Source organism: Pan paniscus, chromosome X (assembly GCF_029289425.2).
Source record: "Pan paniscus chromosome X, NHGRI_mPanPan1-v2.0_pri, whole genome shotgun sequence".
NCBI classification, from domain to species: Eukaryota; Metazoa; Chordata; class Mammalia; order Primates; family Hominidae; genus Pan; species Pan paniscus.
Window position 1 is genome coordinate 119,122,017 of NC_073272.2, and position 21,355 is coordinate 119,143,371.

The 21,355-nt window shown below is 49.1% G+C and overlaps 1 protein-coding gene across 1 annotated transcript; it reads left to right on the forward strand.

The window, feature by feature from the left end:
* The first annotated feature begins 16,744 nt into the window (after positions 1 to 16,744).
* On the forward strand, positions 16,745 to 19,542 carry SOWAHD (sosondowah ankyrin repeat domain family member D). Its single transcript, XM_003846150.6, has one exon. The coding sequence runs from the start codon at positions 18,005 to 18,007 to the stop codon at positions 18,950 to 18,952; it is 948 nt and encodes a 315-aa protein (XP_003846198.2). The 5' UTR covers positions 16,745 to 18,004; the 3' UTR covers positions 18,953 to 19,542.
* The last annotated feature ends 1,813 nt before the right edge of the window (positions 19,543 to 21,355 follow it).

Sequence of the window (21,355 nt, forward strand, 5' to 3'; positions counted from 1 at the left end):
TGTAATCTCAGCACTTTGAGAGGTCAAGGTGGGCAGATCATGAGGTCAGGAGTTCGAGACCAGCCTGGCCAACATAGTGTAACCCCGTCTCTACTAAAAAGTATAAAAATTAGCCTGGCATGGTGGTGCATACCTGTAGTCCCAGCTACTCGGGAGGCTGAGGCAGGAGAATCGCTTGAACCTGGGAGGCGGAGGTTGTGGTGAGCTGAGATCACGTCACTGCACTCCAGCCTGGGCAACAGAGTGAGACTCCATCTCAAAAAAAAAAAAAAGACTATTTTCCCTTGTTTATTTCACACAAGAGGGGCCACCATGAAACGTAAGGCTCAGATGGCAGAGTTGAGTGTGCCACCAGGAAAAGTCTCCAAGATAAGAATCCTCACTACTATCAGGCTCCCTCATGTCTGAGATCCCTACCATTAGAACCACTCCTTTGGGTTAAGGCATTGAAGGCCCCAATCACAAGACAAATATTTCAGTGTATGAGCTATTGACTCAACATGTGACTCTTGAGCCACACTGCCTGGGGTTGAATCCCAATTCTACCAGATACTAGTTGTGCAATCTTGAGCAAGTCACTTAACCTCTCAAATTCTTTGAGCCTTAATTTTCTCATCTGTAAAATAGAGGTAATAAGGGAACCTACCCATAAGGCTATTTTGAGGAGTGATATGATTTGGCTGTGTCCCCACCCAAATCTCATCTTGAATTGTACCTCCTACAATTCCCACGTGTCGTGGGAAGAACCTGGTGGGAGGTAATTGAATCATAGGGGCAGGTGTTTCCCGTGCTGTTCTCATGATAGTGAATAAGTCTCGTGAGATCTGATGGTTTTAAAAATGTGAGTTTCCCTGCACAAGCTCTCTTCTCCTGTCTGCTGCCATGTGAGACATGCCTTTCACCTTCCACCATGATTGTGAGGCCTCCCCAGCCATGTGGAACTGTAGGTCCATTAAACCTCTTTTTTCTTTTTCTTTCTTTCTTTTTTTTTTTTAGATGGAGTCTCATTCTGTCACCCAGGCTGGAGTGCAGTGGCGTGATCCTGGCTCACTACAACCTCCACCTCCCAGGTTCAAGCAATTCTCCTGCCTCAGCCTCCCAAGTAGCTGAGATCACAGGCATGTACCCCATGCCCTACTAATTTTTGTATTTTTAGTAGAGATGGGGTTTTGCCATGTTGGCCAGGGTGGTCTCAAACTCCTGATCTCAGGTAATCCTTCCACCTCGGCCTCCCAAAGTGCTGGGATTACAGGTGTGAGCTACCACGCCTGGCCTAAACATCTTTTTCTTCTCAGTCTCAAGTATGTCTTTATCAGCAGGGTGAAAATGGACTAATAAAAGGAATTAATAGTACATATAAATACAAATGAGTTAATGAATTAATACATATAATACATATAAACTTGGAGCAGTAGCTGGCACATAGAAAGCTGTTATCAGGCCGGGCACAGTGGCTCACGCCTGTAATCTCAGCACTTTGGGAGGCCGAGGCGGGCAGATCACGAGGTCAAGAGATGGAGACCATCTTGGCCACCATGGGGAAACCTCCTCTTTACTAAAAATACAAAAATTAGCCAGGCGTAGTGGCACACGCCTGTAATCCCAGTTACTCAGGAGACTGAGGCATGATAATTGCTTGAACCTGGGAAGTGGAGGTTGCAGTGAGCCAAGATAGTGCCAGTGCATTACAGCCTGGGTGACAGAGGGAAACCCTGTCTCAAAAAAAATAGAAAAAGGCCAGGCGCGGTGGCTCATGCTTGTAATCCCAGCACTTTGGGAGGCCGAGGCAGGCGGATCACGAGGTCAGGAGATCAAGACCATCCTGGCTAACACGGTGAAACCCCGTCTCTACTAAAAATACAAAAATTTAGCTGGGTGTGGTGGCGGGCACCTGTAGTCCCAGCTACTCTGGAGGCTGAGGCAGGAGAATGGCATGAACCCGGGAGGTGGACCTTGCAGTGAGCCAAGATCGTGCCACTGCACTCCAGCCTGGGCGACAGAGCGAGACTCGGTCTCAAAAAAAAAAAAAAGAAAGAAAGAAAAAAAGAAAAAGAAATCAGGAATCAGGCCAGGTGCAGTGGCTCATGCTTGTAATCCTAGCACTTTGGGAGGCCAAGGCAGGAGGATCCCTTGAACCCAGGAGTTTAAGACAACCCTGGGTGACATAGTGAGACCCTTGTCTCTACAAAACAATTTAAAAATTAGCCGGGCCTGGTAGCTCAAGCCTATAGACCCAGCTACTCGGGAGGCTGAGATTTGAGGATTGCTTGAGCCCAGGAGGTTGAGGCTGCAGTGAGCCATGATGTGTCACTGCACTCCAGCCTGGGTGACAGAGAAAGACCCTGTCTCAAAAAAAGAAAAAAGAAATCAGCACCCCCCAACCAAAAAAAAAAATAAATAAATAAAGCAAATACCACAAAGGCCTACTTAAAGTATGATTCCTATTCACTATTTTGTTTATTTGTTTGTTTTTTGTTTTTTGTTTTTTTTTGTTTTTTTTTTTTTGAGACAGAGTCTCGCTCTGTCGCCCAGGCTGGAGTGCAGTGGCCCGATCTTCGCTCACTGCAGGCTCTGCCTCCCGGGTTCACGCCATTCTCCTGCCTCAGCCTCCCGAGTAGCTGAGACTACAGGCGCCCGCCACCACGCCTGGCTTTTTTGTTTGTTTGTTTGTTTTGTATTTTTAGTAGAGACGGGGTTTCACCTTGTTAGCCAGGATGGTCTCATTCTCCTGACCTCGTGATCCGCCCGCCTCGGCCTCCCAAAGTGCTGGGATTATAGGTGTGAGCCACCGCGCCTGGCCCCATTCACTATTGTTAATAATAAATGCACTTTAAGTGGATAATTTGCCTTGAGAGATTAGCTAATAATAGTACGAAGCCATTAGGATTAATGAGAGCTTTAAAATCTAAGCCTCTACAAGGTGGATGCATCACGAATCTACAGTGGGAGACGTCCAGATGATGGCTGCTTTTCGTGGCAGCTTGGAAGCATATCCACAAATTATTTGACACTCCTCCTTTTGAGAGGAGGAATCTATGTGCCATTCCCTCGAATCTGAGCAGCCAACAGAGTATGGTAGAGGAGATGCTGCCTAACTTCCAAAGCTATGTCATAAACCGCGGGCAGTGGCTGCCTCAAGTGTCCTGGCCAGCAGCCCTCAGCTGAGGTCCCAGCCAGCAGCCAGCAGCAAATGACAGACATGTGAGGAAATACATCTCCAGAGGATCCCACCCCAACCAGTGTCAAGTCACCCCCAGCTCTCACATCTTCCCAGTCAATGTGCCAGACATCATGGAGCGGATGCTAGTCATCCCCTTGTGCCCTGTCTAAATTCTTGACCTCCAGAATTCATGAGCATAAGAAAATAGTTATTTTTCACCACTAAGTTTTGGGATGAGGCCGGGCGCAGTGGCTCATGGCTATAATCCTATAATCCCAGCACTTTGGGAGGCCGAGGCATGTGCATCACCTGAAGTCAAGAGTTCGACACCAGCTTTTGCAACATGGTGAAATCTCATCTCTACTAAAAATACAAAAATTAGCTGAGTGTGGTGGCATGCACCTGTAGTCCCAGTTACTTGCAGGGCTGAGGTGGGGAGGATCACTTGACCCCGGGAAGTGGAGGTTGCAGTGAGCCGAGATTTTGCCACTGCACTCCATCCTGGGCAACAGAGCAAGATTCTGTCTCAAAAAAAAAAAAAAAGTTTTAGGATGATTTTTTACACAGCAGTAGGAACTAGAAGGGTAGCGGCAGAGAGGGGCCACAAAAGAGGCTTCTGGGTGCTGTGATATTCTATGTCTTGATCTGGGTGCTAGTTACACAAGTGTGTTCAATTTGTAACGACCAGCCTGGCCAACATGGTAAAACCTCGTCTCTACTAAAAATACAAAAATTAGCTGGGCGTGGTAGCGGGTGCCTGTGATCCCAGCTACTCGGAAGGCTGAGGCAGGAGAATCGCTTGAACCCAGGAGGCAGAGGTTGCAGTAAGCCGAGACTGCACCATTGCACTCCAGCCTGGATGACAAGAGCAAAAACTCTGTCTCAAAACAAAGCAAAACAAGAAACCGTGTCAAGCTATACACTTATTTGTGCATTTTTTTATGCACGTCACCATATTTTAAAACTTTACATTAACAAACCCTGGATATACAGAACATAAAGACATGTCTCTGCTATTTTTTCAGCAATGCCAAAAGTCATGTGATTTTCAAAACAGTACTTTATTAGATCTCACTGAACGGAAAGACACATGTTTAGAAGCTTCATTCGAAGTTTGTTACTTAATAACAAAAAACAAAAGTTCATAGATCCCCTTGAGGAAGCAGTTGTTTTTACTATCTTAGTAAACATGGTCAAAATATTTCATTTGAAACAAAGTGGTAATAAACTATAACACATTTATGTGTCAGTAAATACCATTGGAAGGCATCTAGGTAACATTGCCGAAGATTTGAACAAACAGTATGAGTAAATGATACAGTGTAGGAAGTTTTCTGTACAGTTGGACAAAACTTTTTCAGCATTTTCAGCTTTGTATTTGCTAGATACTGTTTCAATAATAAAATCCACAAAGAATTTATTTATTTATTTTGAGATAAGAGTCTCCCTCTGTCACCCAGGCTGGAGTATAGTGGCAGCATTGTAGCTCACTGCAGCCTTTAACTCCTGGGCTCAGGCGATCCTCCCACTTGAGCCTTCTGAGTAGCTGGGACCACAGGCGCATGCCACCACTGCAGGCTATTTTTATTTTTTAATTTTTTGTAGTGACAGGGTCTCGTTTTGTTGCCCAGGCTTATCTCAAACTGCTGGCCACAAGTGATACTCCCACCCCAGCCTCCCAAAGTGTTCGGATTACAGGTGTGAGTCACCATGCCCAGCCAAAAAACTACTTTTTTGTGTGTGGTCTACCAAAGGAGAAATGTAAAGGAGAAGATATATTATGAACACAAAGTGACTTGTTTACTTTTGTAACATCTTATAGGAAAAATGGAAATAAAGATTTTTACACTGATGAAGTGCTACTCTGACAGGAAACTTTCCAAAAGTAGGGGTGGATTTCAAGGTAACTTTACTGAGAAAGTTGGCGAGCTATCACAGCAAAGATATTGAAGCCTGAAATGTACAAAGTGCTATAGGATTCATTAATCTGGTTAACGGTATAAAAATAAGACTTTTTTTTTTTTGGAAACAGGGTCTCACTCTGTTGTCAAGGCTGGAGTACAGTAGCACAATGTCGGGTCACTGCAACCTCTGCCTCTGGGTTCAAGTGATTCTCCTGCCTCAGCCTACCAAATAGCTGAAATTACAGGCACGTGCCACCACGCCCAGCTAATTTTTGTATTTTTAGTTGAGACAGGGTTTCTCCTTGTTGGCCAGGCTGGTCTCAAACTCCCGACCTCAAATGATCTACCCTCATCGGCCTCCCAAAGTGCTGGAGTTACAGGCATGAGCCACCGTGCCTGGCAAAATAAGACTTGATATACAGTAATTTTTTTTTTTTTTTTTTTTTTTAGACAGTCTCACTCTTTCGCCCAGGCTAGAGTTCAGTGGTGTGATCTCAGCTCACTGCAACCTCCACCTCCCAGGCTCATGCAATTCTCCTGCCTCAGTCTCCCAAGTAGCTGGGACCACAGGTGCGTGTCACCAGGCCTGGCTTTTTTTTTTTTTTTTTTTTGTATTTTTAGTAGAGATGGGGGTTTCACCATGTTGGCCAGGCTGGTCTCGAACTCCTGACCTCAGGTGATCCTCCCTCCTTGGCCTCCCAAAGTGCTGGGATTACAGGTGTGAGCCACCGTGCCCAGCCAATATACCAGTAAAATCTTTAAAGAATTCTATTATGTAAGTCCTTAAAAGAGTTTTCAAACTAAAAGATGCACTTTTTTTTCCACATAAAGATATGCATTTCAAATTTACTGACATTTTCAGGGGTGTCTTAGAGTAGTCAGAAGACTTTTTTTTTTTTTGCCGTGAGGTTTTGCTCTTGTTGTCCAGGCTGGAGTGCAATAGTGCAGTCTCGGCTCATTGAAACTTCCGCCTCCCAGGTTCAAGCGATTCTCCTGCCTCAGCCTCCTGAGTAGCTGGGATTACAGGCGCCTGCCACCATGCCCGGCTAATTTTTTTGTATTTTTAGTAGAGACAGAGTTTTGCCATGTTGGCCAGCCTAGTCTCAAACTCCTGGTCTCAGGTGATCCGCCAGTCTCGGCATCCCAAAGTGCTGGGATTACAGGTGTGAGCCACCGCGCCCAGCCAGGAGACTTTAAAAAAAAAATCATAATAAACACAGCCCATCCAGTTCTTCAAGATAAAGTTGATATTTTAACAATGAGTGAGAAAGTAACTGCTTTGGAAGGAAATGCAGAACAGGCAGAGAACATTTGGAAAATGGATGTTTGTGTTTTCATTGTTATGTAATTTTGTGGCCAAAAATGATGTAAGTAGCATACCTAGAAAACCTATCATATCTGCACATTTTAAAACTTCAGAATAAAAATTCCTAACCTGCTTTTTAAATATATTTCAAATGTAGAGTTTTTTGTGGGTTTTCGGCACATTTGTTAAAAACACAAAGGTGCAACAAGTACTTACCGTTTTGCAAGAACAAATGATTGCCATCAGCAAAAATGACCGTTTACCAACTGAATTTCATCAGAAACCTTTGCATAATTGGTGGGTGGAATTGAAAAACAAGAATTATGATGTACTAAGCCCAGCCAATTAAATTTTTCTTCCATTTGGAGCTGTGTATCTTTGTGAGACATCTTGCTTATGTGTGACATCCACTAAAACTGAGTGCTGCAATAAAGTAAGATCCGCACCTTCAAAGAGCTGCATTATAGTGTTAACCTAAGAACGGTCATAGTAGCCTAACACTTTTTTTTTTTTTTTTTGAGACGGAGTCTTGCTCTGTTGCCCAGGCTAGAGTGCAGTGGCGAGGTCTCGGCTCACTACACCTCCACCTCCTGAGTTCAAGTGATTCTCCTGCCTCAGCCTCCCAAGTAGCTGGGACAACAGGCGTGTGCCACCACACCCAGCTAATTTTTTATTTTTAGTAGAGACGGTTTTTCAACATGTTGGCCAGGCTGGTCTCGAACTTCTGACATCAGGTGATTCACCTGCCTTGGCCTCCCAAAGTGCTGGGATTACAGGTGTGAGCCACCGCACCCAGCCAGCACTTTCTAATAACAATGATGTTAGATTTTTTAAAAATGGCTAAGTAAAGTGGCTCACCCCTGTAATTCCAGTACTTTGGGAGGCCAAGGCGAGTAGATTGCTTGAGCCCAGGCGTTCGAGACCAGCCTGGGCAACATGGTGAAACTCATCTCTACAAAAAATACAAAAATTAGCCTGGCATGGTGACACACGCCTGTAGTCCCAGATACTTGGGGGGCTGGGGGCGAGGATCACTTGAGCCCAGGAGGTTGAGGTTGCAGTGAGCTGTATTCTTAACACTGCACTCCAGCCTGGGGAACAGAGTGAGACCCTGTCTCAAAAAAAGAAAAAAAAAAGATGTTTTAAAAACAAAGCATATGCAATCACATTCTCTTGTGAAAAAATTAATAATAAAATTTTAATGAATATCCAAATAGTTTTGTACTACAAGCATTATAAAACTGTAAATTATTTTAAACTATATTTTATTTTATCTTTGTCTCATCCTTTTAAAATTTCCTTTTTGTGTATGCTTTATAATATACATATTTCGTAGAGTAATACACACACATCATTTTGAAATTACAAAATATTCACGAATGTTGAGAATATCTGCTCAAAATATTTTTATTATAGGGGCATGCAATTTAAAACGTTGGGACACCAGCCTTGGCAATATGGTGAGATCCCATCTCTAAAACAATTTTTTAAAAATTAGCTGGGACTGGGTGCAGTGGCTCACGCCTGTAATCCCAGCACGTTGGGAGGCCAAGGCAGGCGAATCTCCTGAGGTCAGGAGTTTGAGACAACATGGCGAAACCCTGCCTCTACTAAAAATAAAAAAAATTAGCTGGGCGTGGTGGTGGGCACCTGTAATCCCAGCTACTCGGGAGGCTGAGGCAGGAGAATCGCTTGAACCTGGAAGGTGGAGGTTGCAGTGAGCCAAGATGGCATCATGGCACTCCAGCCTGGGCAACAAGAGCGAAACTCTGTCTCAAAAAACAATTAGCTGGGCATGGTGGCACATGCCTGTACTCCCAGCTACTCAGGAGGCTGAGGTGGGAGGATGGTTTGAGCCCAGGAGTTAGAAGCTGCAGTGAGCTATGATGGTGCCACTGCACTCCAGCCTGGGTGACACAGCCAGATTCCCATCTCAAAAAAAAAAAAAAAAAATTGGAGATTATTGCTTTAATAATATCTACCATAATGTTAAGCATCATGAATGTGATGTGATTAGCATAGTGTTTGGCACATATTAAGCCCTCAATGAGTGTTGGCTTTTACAACATCCTCTTTGTAAATGAGGGATGCATTAGACCCAATGTAACATGATGGTTAAAAGTACGAGCCTTGGAATCAGTTGAAGCTGGATGGGTTTCCTGCCAAGTACTAGCTGTGTGAACGTGGTCAATTAACTTCATTGGGCCTCAGATTCTCATTAGTCTCTTAAAGTTGTTGTAAAGATTAAGGGAGATAATGCACTTTATGGCAACAGCTTTACAGAGCTATAATTCACATACCATACAATTCACTTTTTTTTTTAGACGAAGTTCATCGTTGGGCAGGCTGGGGTGCAATGGTGTGATCTCGGCTCACTGCAACTTCCACCTCCCAGGTTCAAGCGATTCTCCTGCCTCAGCCTCCTGCGTAGCTGGGATTACAGGCATGCACCACCAAGCCCGGCTAATTTTGTATTTTTAGTAGAGATGGGGTTTTATCATGTTGGCCAGGCTACTCTTGAACTCCTGACCTCAGGTGATCTGCCCACCTCCGCCTCCCACCATGCTTGGATTACAGCCATGAGCCACTGCGCCTGGCAATTCACCACTTTAAAGTGTATATTTCAGTGGTTTTTAGTATATTCACAAGGCTGTGCAACCATCACCGTGTCTGGAATTGGTGGGTTTTTGGTCTCACTGACTTCAAGAAGGAAGCCGCGGACCCTCGCAGTGAGTGTTACAGCTCTTAAGGTGGCGGGTCTGGAGTCTGTCCCTTCTGCTGTTCAGATGTGTTTGGAGTTTTTTTCTTCTGGTGGGTTCATGGTCTCACTTGCTCAGGAGTGAAGCTGCAGACCTTCCCGGTGAGTGTTACAGCTCTTACGGCAGCGCGTGGGGAGTTGTTCATTCCTCCCAGTGGGCTCGTAGTCTCACTGGGCTCAGGCGTGAAGCTGCAGATTTTCACGGTAAGTGTTACAGCTCATAAAACCAGCGTGGACCTAAAGAGTAAGTATTAGCAAGATTTATTACAAAGAGTGAAAGAACAAAGCTTCCACAGTGTGGTAAGGGATCAGAGCGGGTTGCCAATGCTAGTTTGGGCAGCCTGCTTTTATTCTCTTATCTGGCCCCACCCACATCCTGCTGATTGGTAGAGCGGAGTGGCCTGTTTGGTCAGGGCGCTGATTGGTGCGTTTACAATCCCTGAGCTAGATACAAAGGTTCTCCACGTCCCCATCAGATTAGTTAGATACAGAGTTTTGACACACAGGTTCTCCAAGGCCCCACCAGAGCAGCTAGATACAGAGTATCGATTGGTGCGTTCACAAACCTTGAGCTAAACACAGGATGCTGATTGGTGTGTTTACAAACCTTGAGCTAGATACAGAGTGCCGATTGGTGTATTTACAATCCCTGAGCTAGACATAAAGGTTCTCCAAGGCCCCACCAGAGCAGCTAGATACAGAGTGTCGATTGGTGCACTCACAAACCTTGAGCTAAACACAGGGTGCTGATTGGTGTGTTTACAAACCTTGAGCTAGATACAGAGTACCGATTGGTGTATTTACAATCCCTGAGCTAGACATAAAGGTTCTCCAAGGCCCCACCAGAGCAGCTAGATACAGAGTGTGGATTGGTGCACTCACAAACCTTGAGCTAAACACAGGGTGCTGATTGGTGTATTTACAATCCCTCAGCTAGACATAAAGACTCTCCACGTCCCCACCAGACTCAGGAGCCCAGCTGGCTTCACCTGGTGGATCCCGCACCGGGGCCGCAGGTGGAGCTGCCTGCCAGTCCCGCGCCGTGCGCTTGCACTTCTCAGCCCTTGGGCGGTCGATGGGACTGGGCGCCGTGGAGCAGGGGGTGGTGCTCGTCGGGGAGGCTGGGGCCGCACAGGAGCCCATGGAGTGGGTGGGAGGCTCAGGCATGGCGGGCTGCATCCCGAGCCCTGCCCCGCGGGAAGGCAGCTAAGGCCCAGCGAGAAATCCAGCACAGCGCCGGTGGGCCGGCACTGCTGGGGGACCCAGTACGCCCTCTGCAGCCACTGGCCCGGGTGCTAAGTCCCTCATTGCCCGGGGCCGGCAGGGCCGGCCGGCTGCTCCGAGTGCGGGGCCCGCCAAGCCCACGCCCACCCAGAACTCCAGCTGGCCCGCAAGCGCTGCGCGCAGCCCCGGTTCCTGCTCGCGCCTCTCCCTCCACACCTCCCTGCAAGCTGAGGGACCTGGTTCTAGTCTTGGCCAGCCCAGAAAGGGGCTCCCTCAGTGCAGCGGCGGGCGGAAGGGCTCCTCAAGTGCCGCCAAAGTGGGAACCCAAGCAGAGGAGGCGCCGAGAGCAAGCGAGGGCTCTGAGGACTGCCAGCACGCTGTCACCTCTCATCACCACTATCTAATTCCAGAATATTTTCAACACCCCCAAAGAAACCCATACCCATTAGCAATCATTCTCTATTCTCCCTCTTCCCTCATGCCTGCCTTGACAACCACTGACCTACTTTCTGTTTGTGTGGATTTGCCTCGTCTGGACATCTCCTGTAGGAATCAGAAGAGTCTTTTGTGTCTGGTTCTTTCACTTAGCATAGTATTTTTCACATTCCTCCATGTTGTAGCATGTGTCAGTTATTTCGTTCCTTATTTTTTATTTATTTATTTTTTTTGAGACAGAGTCTTGCTCTGTCGCCCAGGCTGGCGTGCAGTGGCGCGATCTCGGCCCACTGCAAGCTCCGCCTCCCCGGTTCACGCCATTCTCCTGCTTCAGCCTCCGGAGTAGCTGGGACTACAGGTGCCCGCCACTATGCCCAGCTAATTTTTTGTATTTTTAGTAGAGACGGGGTTTCACCATGTTAGCCAGGATGGTCTTGATCTCCTGACCTCGTGATCCACCCTCCTTGGCCTCCCAAAGTGCTGGGATTACAGGCGTGAGCCACCACGCCCGGCCTTTTTTTTTTTTTCCGAGACTGAGTCTCGCTTTATCACCCAGGCTGGAGGGCAGTGGCGCAATCTTGGCTCACTGCAACCTCCGCCTCCAGGGTTCAAGCGATTCTCATGACTCAGCCTCCCAAGTAAGTGGGATTACAGGCGCCCACCACGACACCCAGCTAATTTTTGGGATTTTTTGTTGTTGTTGTTTTTGAGATGGAGTCTCGTTCTGTCGCCCAGGCTGGAGTGCAGTGGCACAATCTTGGCTCACTGCAACCTTCACCTCCCAGGTTCAAGCAATTCTCCTGTCTCAGCCTCCGGCATAGCTGGGACTGCAGGCACGCACCACCATGCCCGGATAATTTTTGTAGTTTTAGTAGAGATGGTGTTTTACCATATTGGTCAGGCTGGTCTCAAACTCCTGACCTCAGGTGATCCACCCACCTCGGCATCCCAAAGTGCTGGGATTACCGGTGTGAGCCACTGCATCTGGCAATTTTTGTATTTTCTTTTTTTAGTAAAGACAGGGTTTTACCATGTTGGCCAGGCTGGTCTCGAACTCCTGATCTTAGGTGATCTGCCCGACTCAGCCTCCCAAAGTGCTGGGATTACAGGCGTGAGCCACTGTGCCTGGCCTATTTCATTCCTTTGTATGGCCAAATAACATTCCATGGTATGGATATACTATGGATATCGGGACTGTTTCCACCTTTTGGCTATTGTAAATAGTTCTGCTGTGACCATTCATGTATGAAAATGCATGTTTAATGCTTGGCACAGGACCTAAGTCACCAGCCACCTAAGTGCTTAATGAACAGTAGGCAGCTGTAATCACTGTTATTACAGAGTGCTACGTTAGGTGATCTGGGGTACAGGATGCCTGGATGTCAGAAATGGATGGCTGAAGGCACCAAGGACAACATTTACCCACTGCACAATTTTATTAAGAGCTGTTCCTGTCAGCCGTACCCAAATGTACAGTATGGCAGCATCAAACAGAGGCATGAGCACGGACCCTGCTCTACCACTTTCGAGACGTGTGACCCTGGGCAGGCCACTTAACCTCCCTCAGCCTTGTGTGTCAATTGCATATAAATACTGTCTTCTCTACGTATCTCACAAGCTTGCTGTCTGGGTCAAGAGATAATTAAAAATATGAAAGCACTCTGAAAACTAAGAGTTTATTATTCCAAGCCTTACGTATGACAGAAGCCAACTGATAAAGTAAGGAAGGAACCACTTTGTACTGCTCACTGGCCTCCCCCTCTCTCCTGATGGTTCACATTCCTTTCAAGATGAGGCCAGCCCCCTCACCCCTAGGGCTAGTACCTTCTTCCCAGCAACTACTTAAGGGCCAATGGCCTGCTCCAGGGTAGAAGCCTGAATTCATATAAACAAAGGGCTTATTGCTGGGCGCAGTAGCTCGTGCCTGTAACCCCAGCACTTTGGGAGGCAGAGGTGGGTGGATCACTTGAGGCCAGGAGTTCAAGACCAGCCTGGCCAACACAGGGGAATGCCATCTCTACTAAAAATACAAAAATTAGCTGGGTGTGGTGGTACACACCTGTAATCCCAGCTACTCGGGAGTCTGAGGCAAGAGAATCGCTTGAACCTAGGAGGCAGAGGTTGCAGTGAGCCGAGATCGTGCCACTGCATTCCAGCCTGGGTGACAGAGTGAGACTGTCTCAAAACAAAACAAAACAAAACAAAACAAAAGGGCCTGTTGCTGGGCGCGGTAGCTCATGCCTGTAATCCCAGCACTTTGGGAGGCTGAGGTGGGAGGATCGCTTGACCCTAGGAGTTCAAGACCAGCCTGGGCAACATAGCGAGACCCTGTCCTAAAAAAAAAAAATTAAACAAAGGGCCTGCCATGCTTCTTTCGTTGCCTACAGGTTGAAACAGACACAGCCTTTCTACTTTTCTCAGTTGCTAGTTGGTCAGAGCGCCCTCATGTGTCTCCATATGGTAATACCTTAAGTCTTTTACAGGATGTGGCATTCTTTTAATCTCAGTATCAATAAAATGTGTAATGGAAATTTTTTTCTCATCACACTTCAAAGCCCACGCTTGACTCTCAGGCTCCAATTAAGCCATTCCAGCTTGAGTTTAGGCAGGTTTCCTGCTTCCACTCAGGCCTACAGATTTCTTCCTGCTCCCTGCCCACCCCCTTTCTCCTTAGTCATTTTTAGAAGCCCTGGTGTCAACTTGGTTCTACCACTTTCTACTCTTCCAAGCTCAGCAAGCTCTCAAAATAAGATTGTAAGTTCTTTTTTTAACTGGATACATCAGGTCTTACTGCAGGATTGGCGGGGGAGGGGGGTGGGAAGGTGGGGGTAATTCCAAAGTACTAGGAAATAATTTTTAAAGTGTTTACCAAATATGACTTGTTCCATAGTCTAAGGAAAAGGGATCCAAAATGAGATCTCATGTAAAGGTCTGACATTTGGGAAGGGGAAAGTGATGTTTGGCAGAGTACATACACACAGACACATACGCATTATACACACAACCAGACAGTGATGTCTGGTACACATACATACCACTCAAACATCCATTCTTGCACACACATTCACATGCAAACAGAGAGAAAGGAGCTCTCTCTCTTTCATGGGTTTCTCATTGAGAATCATGATGATATCAGCACAGGTCTTTGGAGGAAAGGAAATTTACATTCTATATCTGGAACCTCAAGAATGTTCCAGCCGTGTGTGGTGGCTCACACCACTGGGTGTGGTGGGAGGCCAAGGTGGGTGGATCACTTGGGGCCAGGAGTTCGAGACCAGCCTGGCCAACATGGTAAAACCCGTCTCTACTAAAAATACAAAATTTAGCTGAGAATGGTGGTGCACGTCTGTAATCCCAGCTACTCAGGAGGCTGAGGCATGAGAATCACTTGAACCAGAGAGGCGGAGGTTGCAGTGAGCCGAGATCACACCACACTGCACTCCAGCCTAGGCAACAGATGGGACTCCGTCTCAAAAAAAAAGAAAGAAAGAAAAAAAAAGAATGTTCCCCATTCCCTCCATGACCGAGGGTTATGGACGCCTGAGGGACTTTACTTCCCATATTCCACACATCTGCTTCTCAACTGTTTTGCACTCATGGATTTTTCTGAATCCATAAGCCCCCGGGGCAAACTCCATTGAGAGCCCAAGGATACACCAGCATTTGGCTTCGCCCAAGGAGCATGTTTCTGAGAAGTTTCATGTAAATTAAATTTTTGCAGATCAACTATGATTTCCTACTGACATCCACTAAGATTTCTGAGCTGCTCTCTTCATCAAGATAGATTTTCAGTGTACGCCTAACACATCAGCTTCTCTGTTCCTCTGCCTTCTGCCACGCTCCCTGAGTTAGTTAAACCTCATCTGGAAAATAAAGGCCAATGAAACATTAAGATCTCTTCTAGTTCTTTTTTTTTTTTTTTGAGACGGAGTCTCGCTCTGTCACCCACACTACAGTGCAGTGGCGTGATCTCAGCTCACTGCAAGCTCCACCTCCCAGGTTCACGCCATTCTCCTGCCTCAGCCTCCCGAGTAGCTGGGACTACCCGCCACCACGGCCAGCTAAGTTTTCGTATTTTTTAGTAGAGACGGGGTTTCACCGTGTTAGCCAGGATGGTCTCGATCTCCTGAACTCATGATCAGCCTGCCTCGGCCTCCCAAAGTATTGGGATTACAGGCATGAGCCACCGCGCCCAGCCGATCTCTTCTAGTTCTAATAGTCCAAGATCTAGTAAATAAACCCACAAATATATTAGAGAGGCTGCTATTTGGAAAAGACATCAGTATTATTACAATTTGCAATGCAAATATCTACTCTACCTCCAGCTTTTTGGGAAGTCATTTCCCAGGGCTTGAGGGGTTTTTGCCCCACTCCCTTGGAGGGGTAGCAGATGTTTCAGATAACTGGCATGTTAATTTTAGGTGGGTGGGTACCATCCCTTCTGTTTTCCACTCCCTCTGCCCTACTCCCTGCTATCAAATTCCTGAGACCCTCTCTACTAAAATAGAGACGGGTGTTGCGGTTCTGGGGAGTGGTGTGTGCAGCTGGTGACCTAGGGTAGAAAGCACTTGCTAATTAAAGATGAAACAAGTTGCTAGGGAGGCACCGTGGCTTTGGTCTCTAGCAGCAGAGTTAAGCAAGGGCACATGTATCATGGGTCTGTGGCACTGGTCAGGCGGCTGCCTTTGCAATCTTTGAACTGGAAACAGATATTATTCATGCTGATAGGGAAGAGAGTTGCCTGCTTAGTGGTGACGAAAATTAATAGTCCAAGCATTCTTCCATCCTGCATTTTCCATGCTGGCATTTTGACTTAAAAAAAATATTGCTGCAGCTGTTTGCATATTCTGGAAGTGTGTGTGCATGTGTGCGGTTTGGTGTTTACAGATCTGGGGTTGCGGAGAGGAGTCTCCAGAGCAACGGAAGTAGCTGCTTGTCAGTCAGGATTCATTTTGAAAATGAAAGCCTGAAAGCTTGGGGCCCATTCTGGGCCTAGGCCTGGTCTCTGAGAAGTCAGCGAAGGCCAGGAGGTGGCTTTGGCCAGTCAACTCAGTGAATAAACCACTGAATCTCTTTTAAAGAAAAATGAATTGACCAAATCTATGAGTTGCTTTTGATGTCCTGCAGATTGGAGTCTGGAGCAGGGATGTGGGAGCAGGCATTGAGGTGCTGGTTGTGGATACATGTCCCCCGCCCCCAACATACACACACACAATCACATTTTCCCAGCCTGCCAAACCAGAACAAGGTAACAAATATTTCTTGGATAACTACTAGGTGCACAAGGATAGTATGACATAGCTGTCCAAGAGTTTATAGTTTAATTGGCATATGAGAGCAAGGGGAGAGAGATGTAACACAAGGCAGTCTTGGGGCCAAAGAAGTAGCAGAAACACAGGGCTGGGGAAAGAGAGGGATCACTTTGGGCTGGGATAATCAGAGGAGGCTTGCTAGAGGTGGAAACTAAGCGCAACCTTGAAAGAAAAGAACTTCACTACATAGAAGCTCTTCCAGGCAGAGGAGTGTAAGTATAGATACGCTCACGTTACAAGTCTATCCTTTTGGCTGGAATTTGGGGCTTGTATGTGATTTGCAGTTGATAAGCCAGGCTTGAATGCCAGTTCCTGTGTACCAGAACAAAGGCTATGGTGTCGCACAGACCTGCTCTGCCACTTCCTGCTGGGTGACCTTGAGCAAGTAGCCTAACCTCTCTGCAAACTGGGGACAGTAATGATTCCCAGCACTTGAGGTCACTGGGAGGATTAAAAGAGTTAACATATATAACGCAACAAGCACAGTGCCTGGCACATAGTAAATGTTCAAAACCAAATTACAAATGCATAAACTGTTCTGAAGGAAAGCTCTAGATATTTAGGACTTGTTCCAAATACGTGAGGGCCAAGGAAGAAAAGCTTCCGATACCTTCTATCACTGCTGCCACAGGTGGCCCCGAGGGAGTGGGCTGATTTGGCCTGAGCCTCCATCCCCCTTGGCCTAGACTGCTGGAACAGTCTTCCGACTTCCTGCCTCTGCACCTCCCAAATCACCTTTTTAACACAACCTCCATCATGGCTGTGTCTCTCCCCGGCTCATCAATCTTCTATGGCTCCCCGTTGCTCACTGACTGAGCTCCTTAAGATGCTGGGGGTGTGGAGGCAAGAACCACTATTTACTAAGGGAAGGGAAGAGCAAAGAGTACGCTGGTATTAGGAGTGAAAAAGAAAAAAATATCCTTTTTTTAAAAGCCCCTAAGCTTTGAATTTGTAGAAAGCGGGGCCCTGGGGAGAGAGCAGGGATGCATCTCTAAAGAGAACAGGGCGCTCCTGCGGCGCCGGCTCAGATTCACCTGTAGCTGCTTCTCCAAGCCAACCTGGGAAAATTGACGGGAGGGAAGAGGGTGGAGAGCAGGGCAAAGAGGGCGGTGCAGAAGGGGAATATCCCTCCTGAGTTCCGTGGAAGATCGTCAGCCTGGACCCTGGTCTTGGGCTTCTCTGCTGGAATCCTGGGCAGCCCCGGGTGCTGCGGCGAGGGTCAAGGCCACACAAAGGGCAAGGCAGGCAGACGAGCCAGTCACATGGGGCAGTCGAGCTGCCTGCGTGAATGCTAGGCGCGGGACAATGGCAACTCTGGGACAAAGTGCAGGGAGACTCCTGAAGAGATAAGAGGGAAGGGCGAAGGAAGGGGGCGGGGAGCCAGAGCCTCGGAGCTCCAGGACCGCGCTTTGGGAGACCGTGGCTGGAAGCCGAGCTCGGCCCGCTGCGGAAGGGGCGCCCTCGCGCCTCTACACTCTAGCCCCGGCTGGGATGCTGAGAACCGCGGCTTCCAGGGCCGCAGGCGAGCTCCCAGCCAGTCCCCGCGCCCGCCCTTCGGTGCTGGAGGCGGGGCTGCCGAGCTCACCTGGCCGTTTGGGGTGGGACCGCCCGCGACCCGGGGGAGCTGCAGAGGCGGCGGTACCCAGGGAAGTGGAGCTGGGCTTGCCCTGGGGACTTGGCTGGAGCTCACACCCCTCCACGCCCCCCAAGGCCTGCGCGGGGGCCCTCCCCTAGCTCCCTCCCTCCTCCTCCTCCTCCTCCTCCTCTCCTTTGCTCCCTCCCTCCGAACCCAATTGCTCAAGCAGCTTCCTTCCCCAACGCCAGCGCCAGTTCCTCTCCCGTTGGGGCCCGGGAAGGGCAGCTAACGCTGGACACTGGGACGGCCGCGGCGGCAGCTTCAAGACCATGGCCCAGCTCGGAGGGGCCGCGAACCGGGCACCCACGGCCTCTCTCGCGCCGACCTCGCAGAGCCTGCGGTGCGCCCCGCAGCCCCGCCCCTCGAGAGCGGACACTGGTAGCCTGGGCAGGTACTGGGGCAAAGCCGCAGCCGCCGCCTCCCGGGAGCCCCCCTTCCCAGGCACGCTGATGCATTCTGCAGCGGGCTCAGGGCGCCGGCGGGGAGCGCTGCGGGAACTGCTGGGGCTGCAGCGGGCGGCTCCTGCCGGGTGGCTGTCGGAGGAGCGCGCCGAGGAGCTGGGCGGGCCCAGTGGGCCGGGCAGCAGCAGGCTGTGCCTGGAACCGCGGGAGCACGCGTGGATTCTGGCAGCCGCCGAGGGCCGCTATGAGGTGCTGCGGGAGCTGCTGGAGGCTGAGCCGGAGCTGCTGCTGCGGGGCGACCCGATCACCGGCTACTCGGTTCTGCACTGGCTGGCCAAGCACGGGCGCCACGAGGAGCTCATTCTGGTACACGACTTCGCCCTACGCCGGGGGCTGCGGCTCGACGTGAGCGCCCCAGGCAGCGGCGGCCTCACGCCCCTCCACCTGGCGGCCCTTCAGGGCCACGACATGGTCATCAAGGTGCTGGTGGGCGCCCTGGGTGCTGACGCTACGCGCCGCGACCACAGCGGCCACCGGGCCTGCCACTACCTGCGGCCCGACGCGCCTTGGAGGTTGCGGGAGCTGTCGGGAGCCGAGGAATGGGAGATGGAGAGCGGCAGCGGGTGCACCAACCTGAACAACAACAGCAGCGGCACCACTGCGTGGAGGGCCGCGAGCGCAGTGGGCGCGACGGCTGTGGAGACAAGCAGGAGAGTGGCAGCGTCGCGGACCAAGGCGAAGGACACCGCGGGCAGCCGGGTGGCGCAAATGCATAGCCTTTTCCGCCATCTGTTCCCCTCATTCCAGGACCGTTGACAGGGACAGAGACTGGAGAGCTAGGAGGGGCTGTGACACTGTGGCGATGGCTAGGTCCTGGGTTGTCCCGGGTTCCACCGAAGGAGAGGCGCCTTGGACGCTGCTTGGGCCTGCAAGGAACAGAACACGTCGGGGTCCGACTCAGGTACTTGTCTCAGGTCTCCTGTAACCACCGGCCTGGAGGACCCGGGGATTCGGCCACCACCTCACCAAGAGAGAGTGAAGGACCAAGCTGGCCTGGCTCCGAGTTCCAAAGCTACAGGACTAAGGAGTTGGGAGCAGGGAGCGTGGTCCTGCTTGGGAGAGGGCAAGTTAAGCTTCCAGGGGCCATTTCTGGGCAGGCCGACGCGCTGGGTTTATTAGGAAACATTCGCTAGAAGAATGAGTTAAGATTGTAAACCACCAATGCAGAGAAAACGCCTAACTCTGCCGGCCTCGCTCGGCCATTAATGGGTCTTGGGGTGCGGGTAGAGTCAGCCTCTGACAACCTCCTCCTGAGACGACCCAGCCTTACTGGTACTTTTTCTCATGTATCACAGGTTACTTCTTATGTATATTAAAGTGGAATATGTGTTCTTTTCACATGACAAGGCTGTCCTTTCAGTGTTTTCCCCCACCTCCCTTACTAACCACAAAGGAAGAAGCTGCATATGTTTGCAGGGTAGAGGTCACCCAACCGTGGCCGTGATGTTGTGCCCCCCGGGGCAGGCTCTGGGCCTCCTTCTCAGAACAAATGGCCAGAGCTGTGCACAGAAGAAGCTACTTCCACTTGGATCTGAGGAGAAACATACAGTTCACCTCTGTCCTGAGCTCTTTGATGGTCTGGCCTAAGGCACCAGCCTCATCCTAGAAGAGTTGTCATATAGGGGCCTTGGGTTGGGGGTAAAAGGCAAAAGTTTCCAAATTTACATTTCTGATATTTCCACGGTCAGTCATGTAATTTACCTTGATTTGTGGCCTCTAATGAGACACACCCACGGGCACTTTTTTTTTCCCAAGATAGGGCTTTCCTCAGTAGCATTTATTTATTTATTTTTGAAATGGAGTCTCACTCTGTCACCCAGACTGGAGTGCAGTGGCACAATCTTGACTCATCGCAACCTCTGTCTCCCGGGTTCAAGCAATTCTCCTGCCTCAGCCTCCCAAATAGCTACAGGCACCCGCCACCACGCCCGGCTGATTTTTTTTTTTTTTTTTTTTTTTTGGTATTTTTAGTAGAGACAGGGTTTCACTATGTTGGCTGGGCTGGTCTCGAACTCCTGACCTAGTGATCCGCCTGCCTCAGCCTCCCAAAGTGCTGGGATTACAGGCATGAGCCACCACGCCCAGCCAGCAGCATTTATTTATTATTACTGTTTTTTGAGACAGAGTCTCACTCTGTCGCCCAGGCTGGAGTGCAATGGCGTGATCTAGGCTCACTGCAACCTCTGCCTCCTGGGTTCAAGCGATTCTCCTACCTCAGTCTCCCAAGTAGCTGGGATTACAGACGTGCACCACCACGCCTGGCTAATTTTTGTATTTGTAGTAATGATGGGGTTTCGCCATGTTGGTCAGGCTGGTCTCGAACTCCTAACCTCAAGTGTTCCCCTGCCTCAGCCTCCCAAAGTGCTGGGATTACAGACATGAGCCACCACACCTGCTCAGCAGCATTTAAAAAATTAAGTTTAAGGCTGGGTGTGGTGGCTCACACCTGTAATCCCAGCACTTTGGGAGGTCGAGGCAGGAGGATCCCTTGGGCCCAGGAGTTCTAGACCAGCCTGGGCAATATAGGGAGACCCTGTCTCTACAAAAATATACAAAAATTAGCCAGGTGTAGTGGTGCAGGCCTGTAGTCCCAGCTACTAGAGAAGCTGAGGTGGGAGGATTGCTTGAGGTGGGAGGATTGCTTGAGCCTGGGAGGTGGAGGCTGCAGTGAGTAAAGCATTCCACTGCACTCCAGCCTGGGTGACAGAGTGGGACCCTATCTCAATAAATATATATATTTCACTTACGTAAAATTCTTTTTAAAAAGTTAAGTTTAATGCATAAATTGTAGCTTGCAAAATTGCTCCCATTCAGAAATGGCATGAATTAAATAGACTACAGGAGGGTTGACTGAGCCTGAAAGGCCAGGAAAGCAGTTGCTGGCTACAGACCCATGCTGCCTTGGAGAACAGTGCATTTTAAAAATAGCACTGTATCCCTGAAGGCTTGGGTAGCCCTTGCAATGGACTGTCGCGTTCCCCAGCCCTCTCATCCCAGTCCGTGAACACCAGCCAGAAACAGTCACCACTAACAAACAGCCCAGAAACGCCACCCTGAGCCCATCCATCCAGGTTTCCATCTCTGCCTGGTGGGCCTGTTTGCTTCTGTGCTCAAAACTTTCCTATTTTCCTTTATTTTTTATTTTTGAGATGGCGTCTC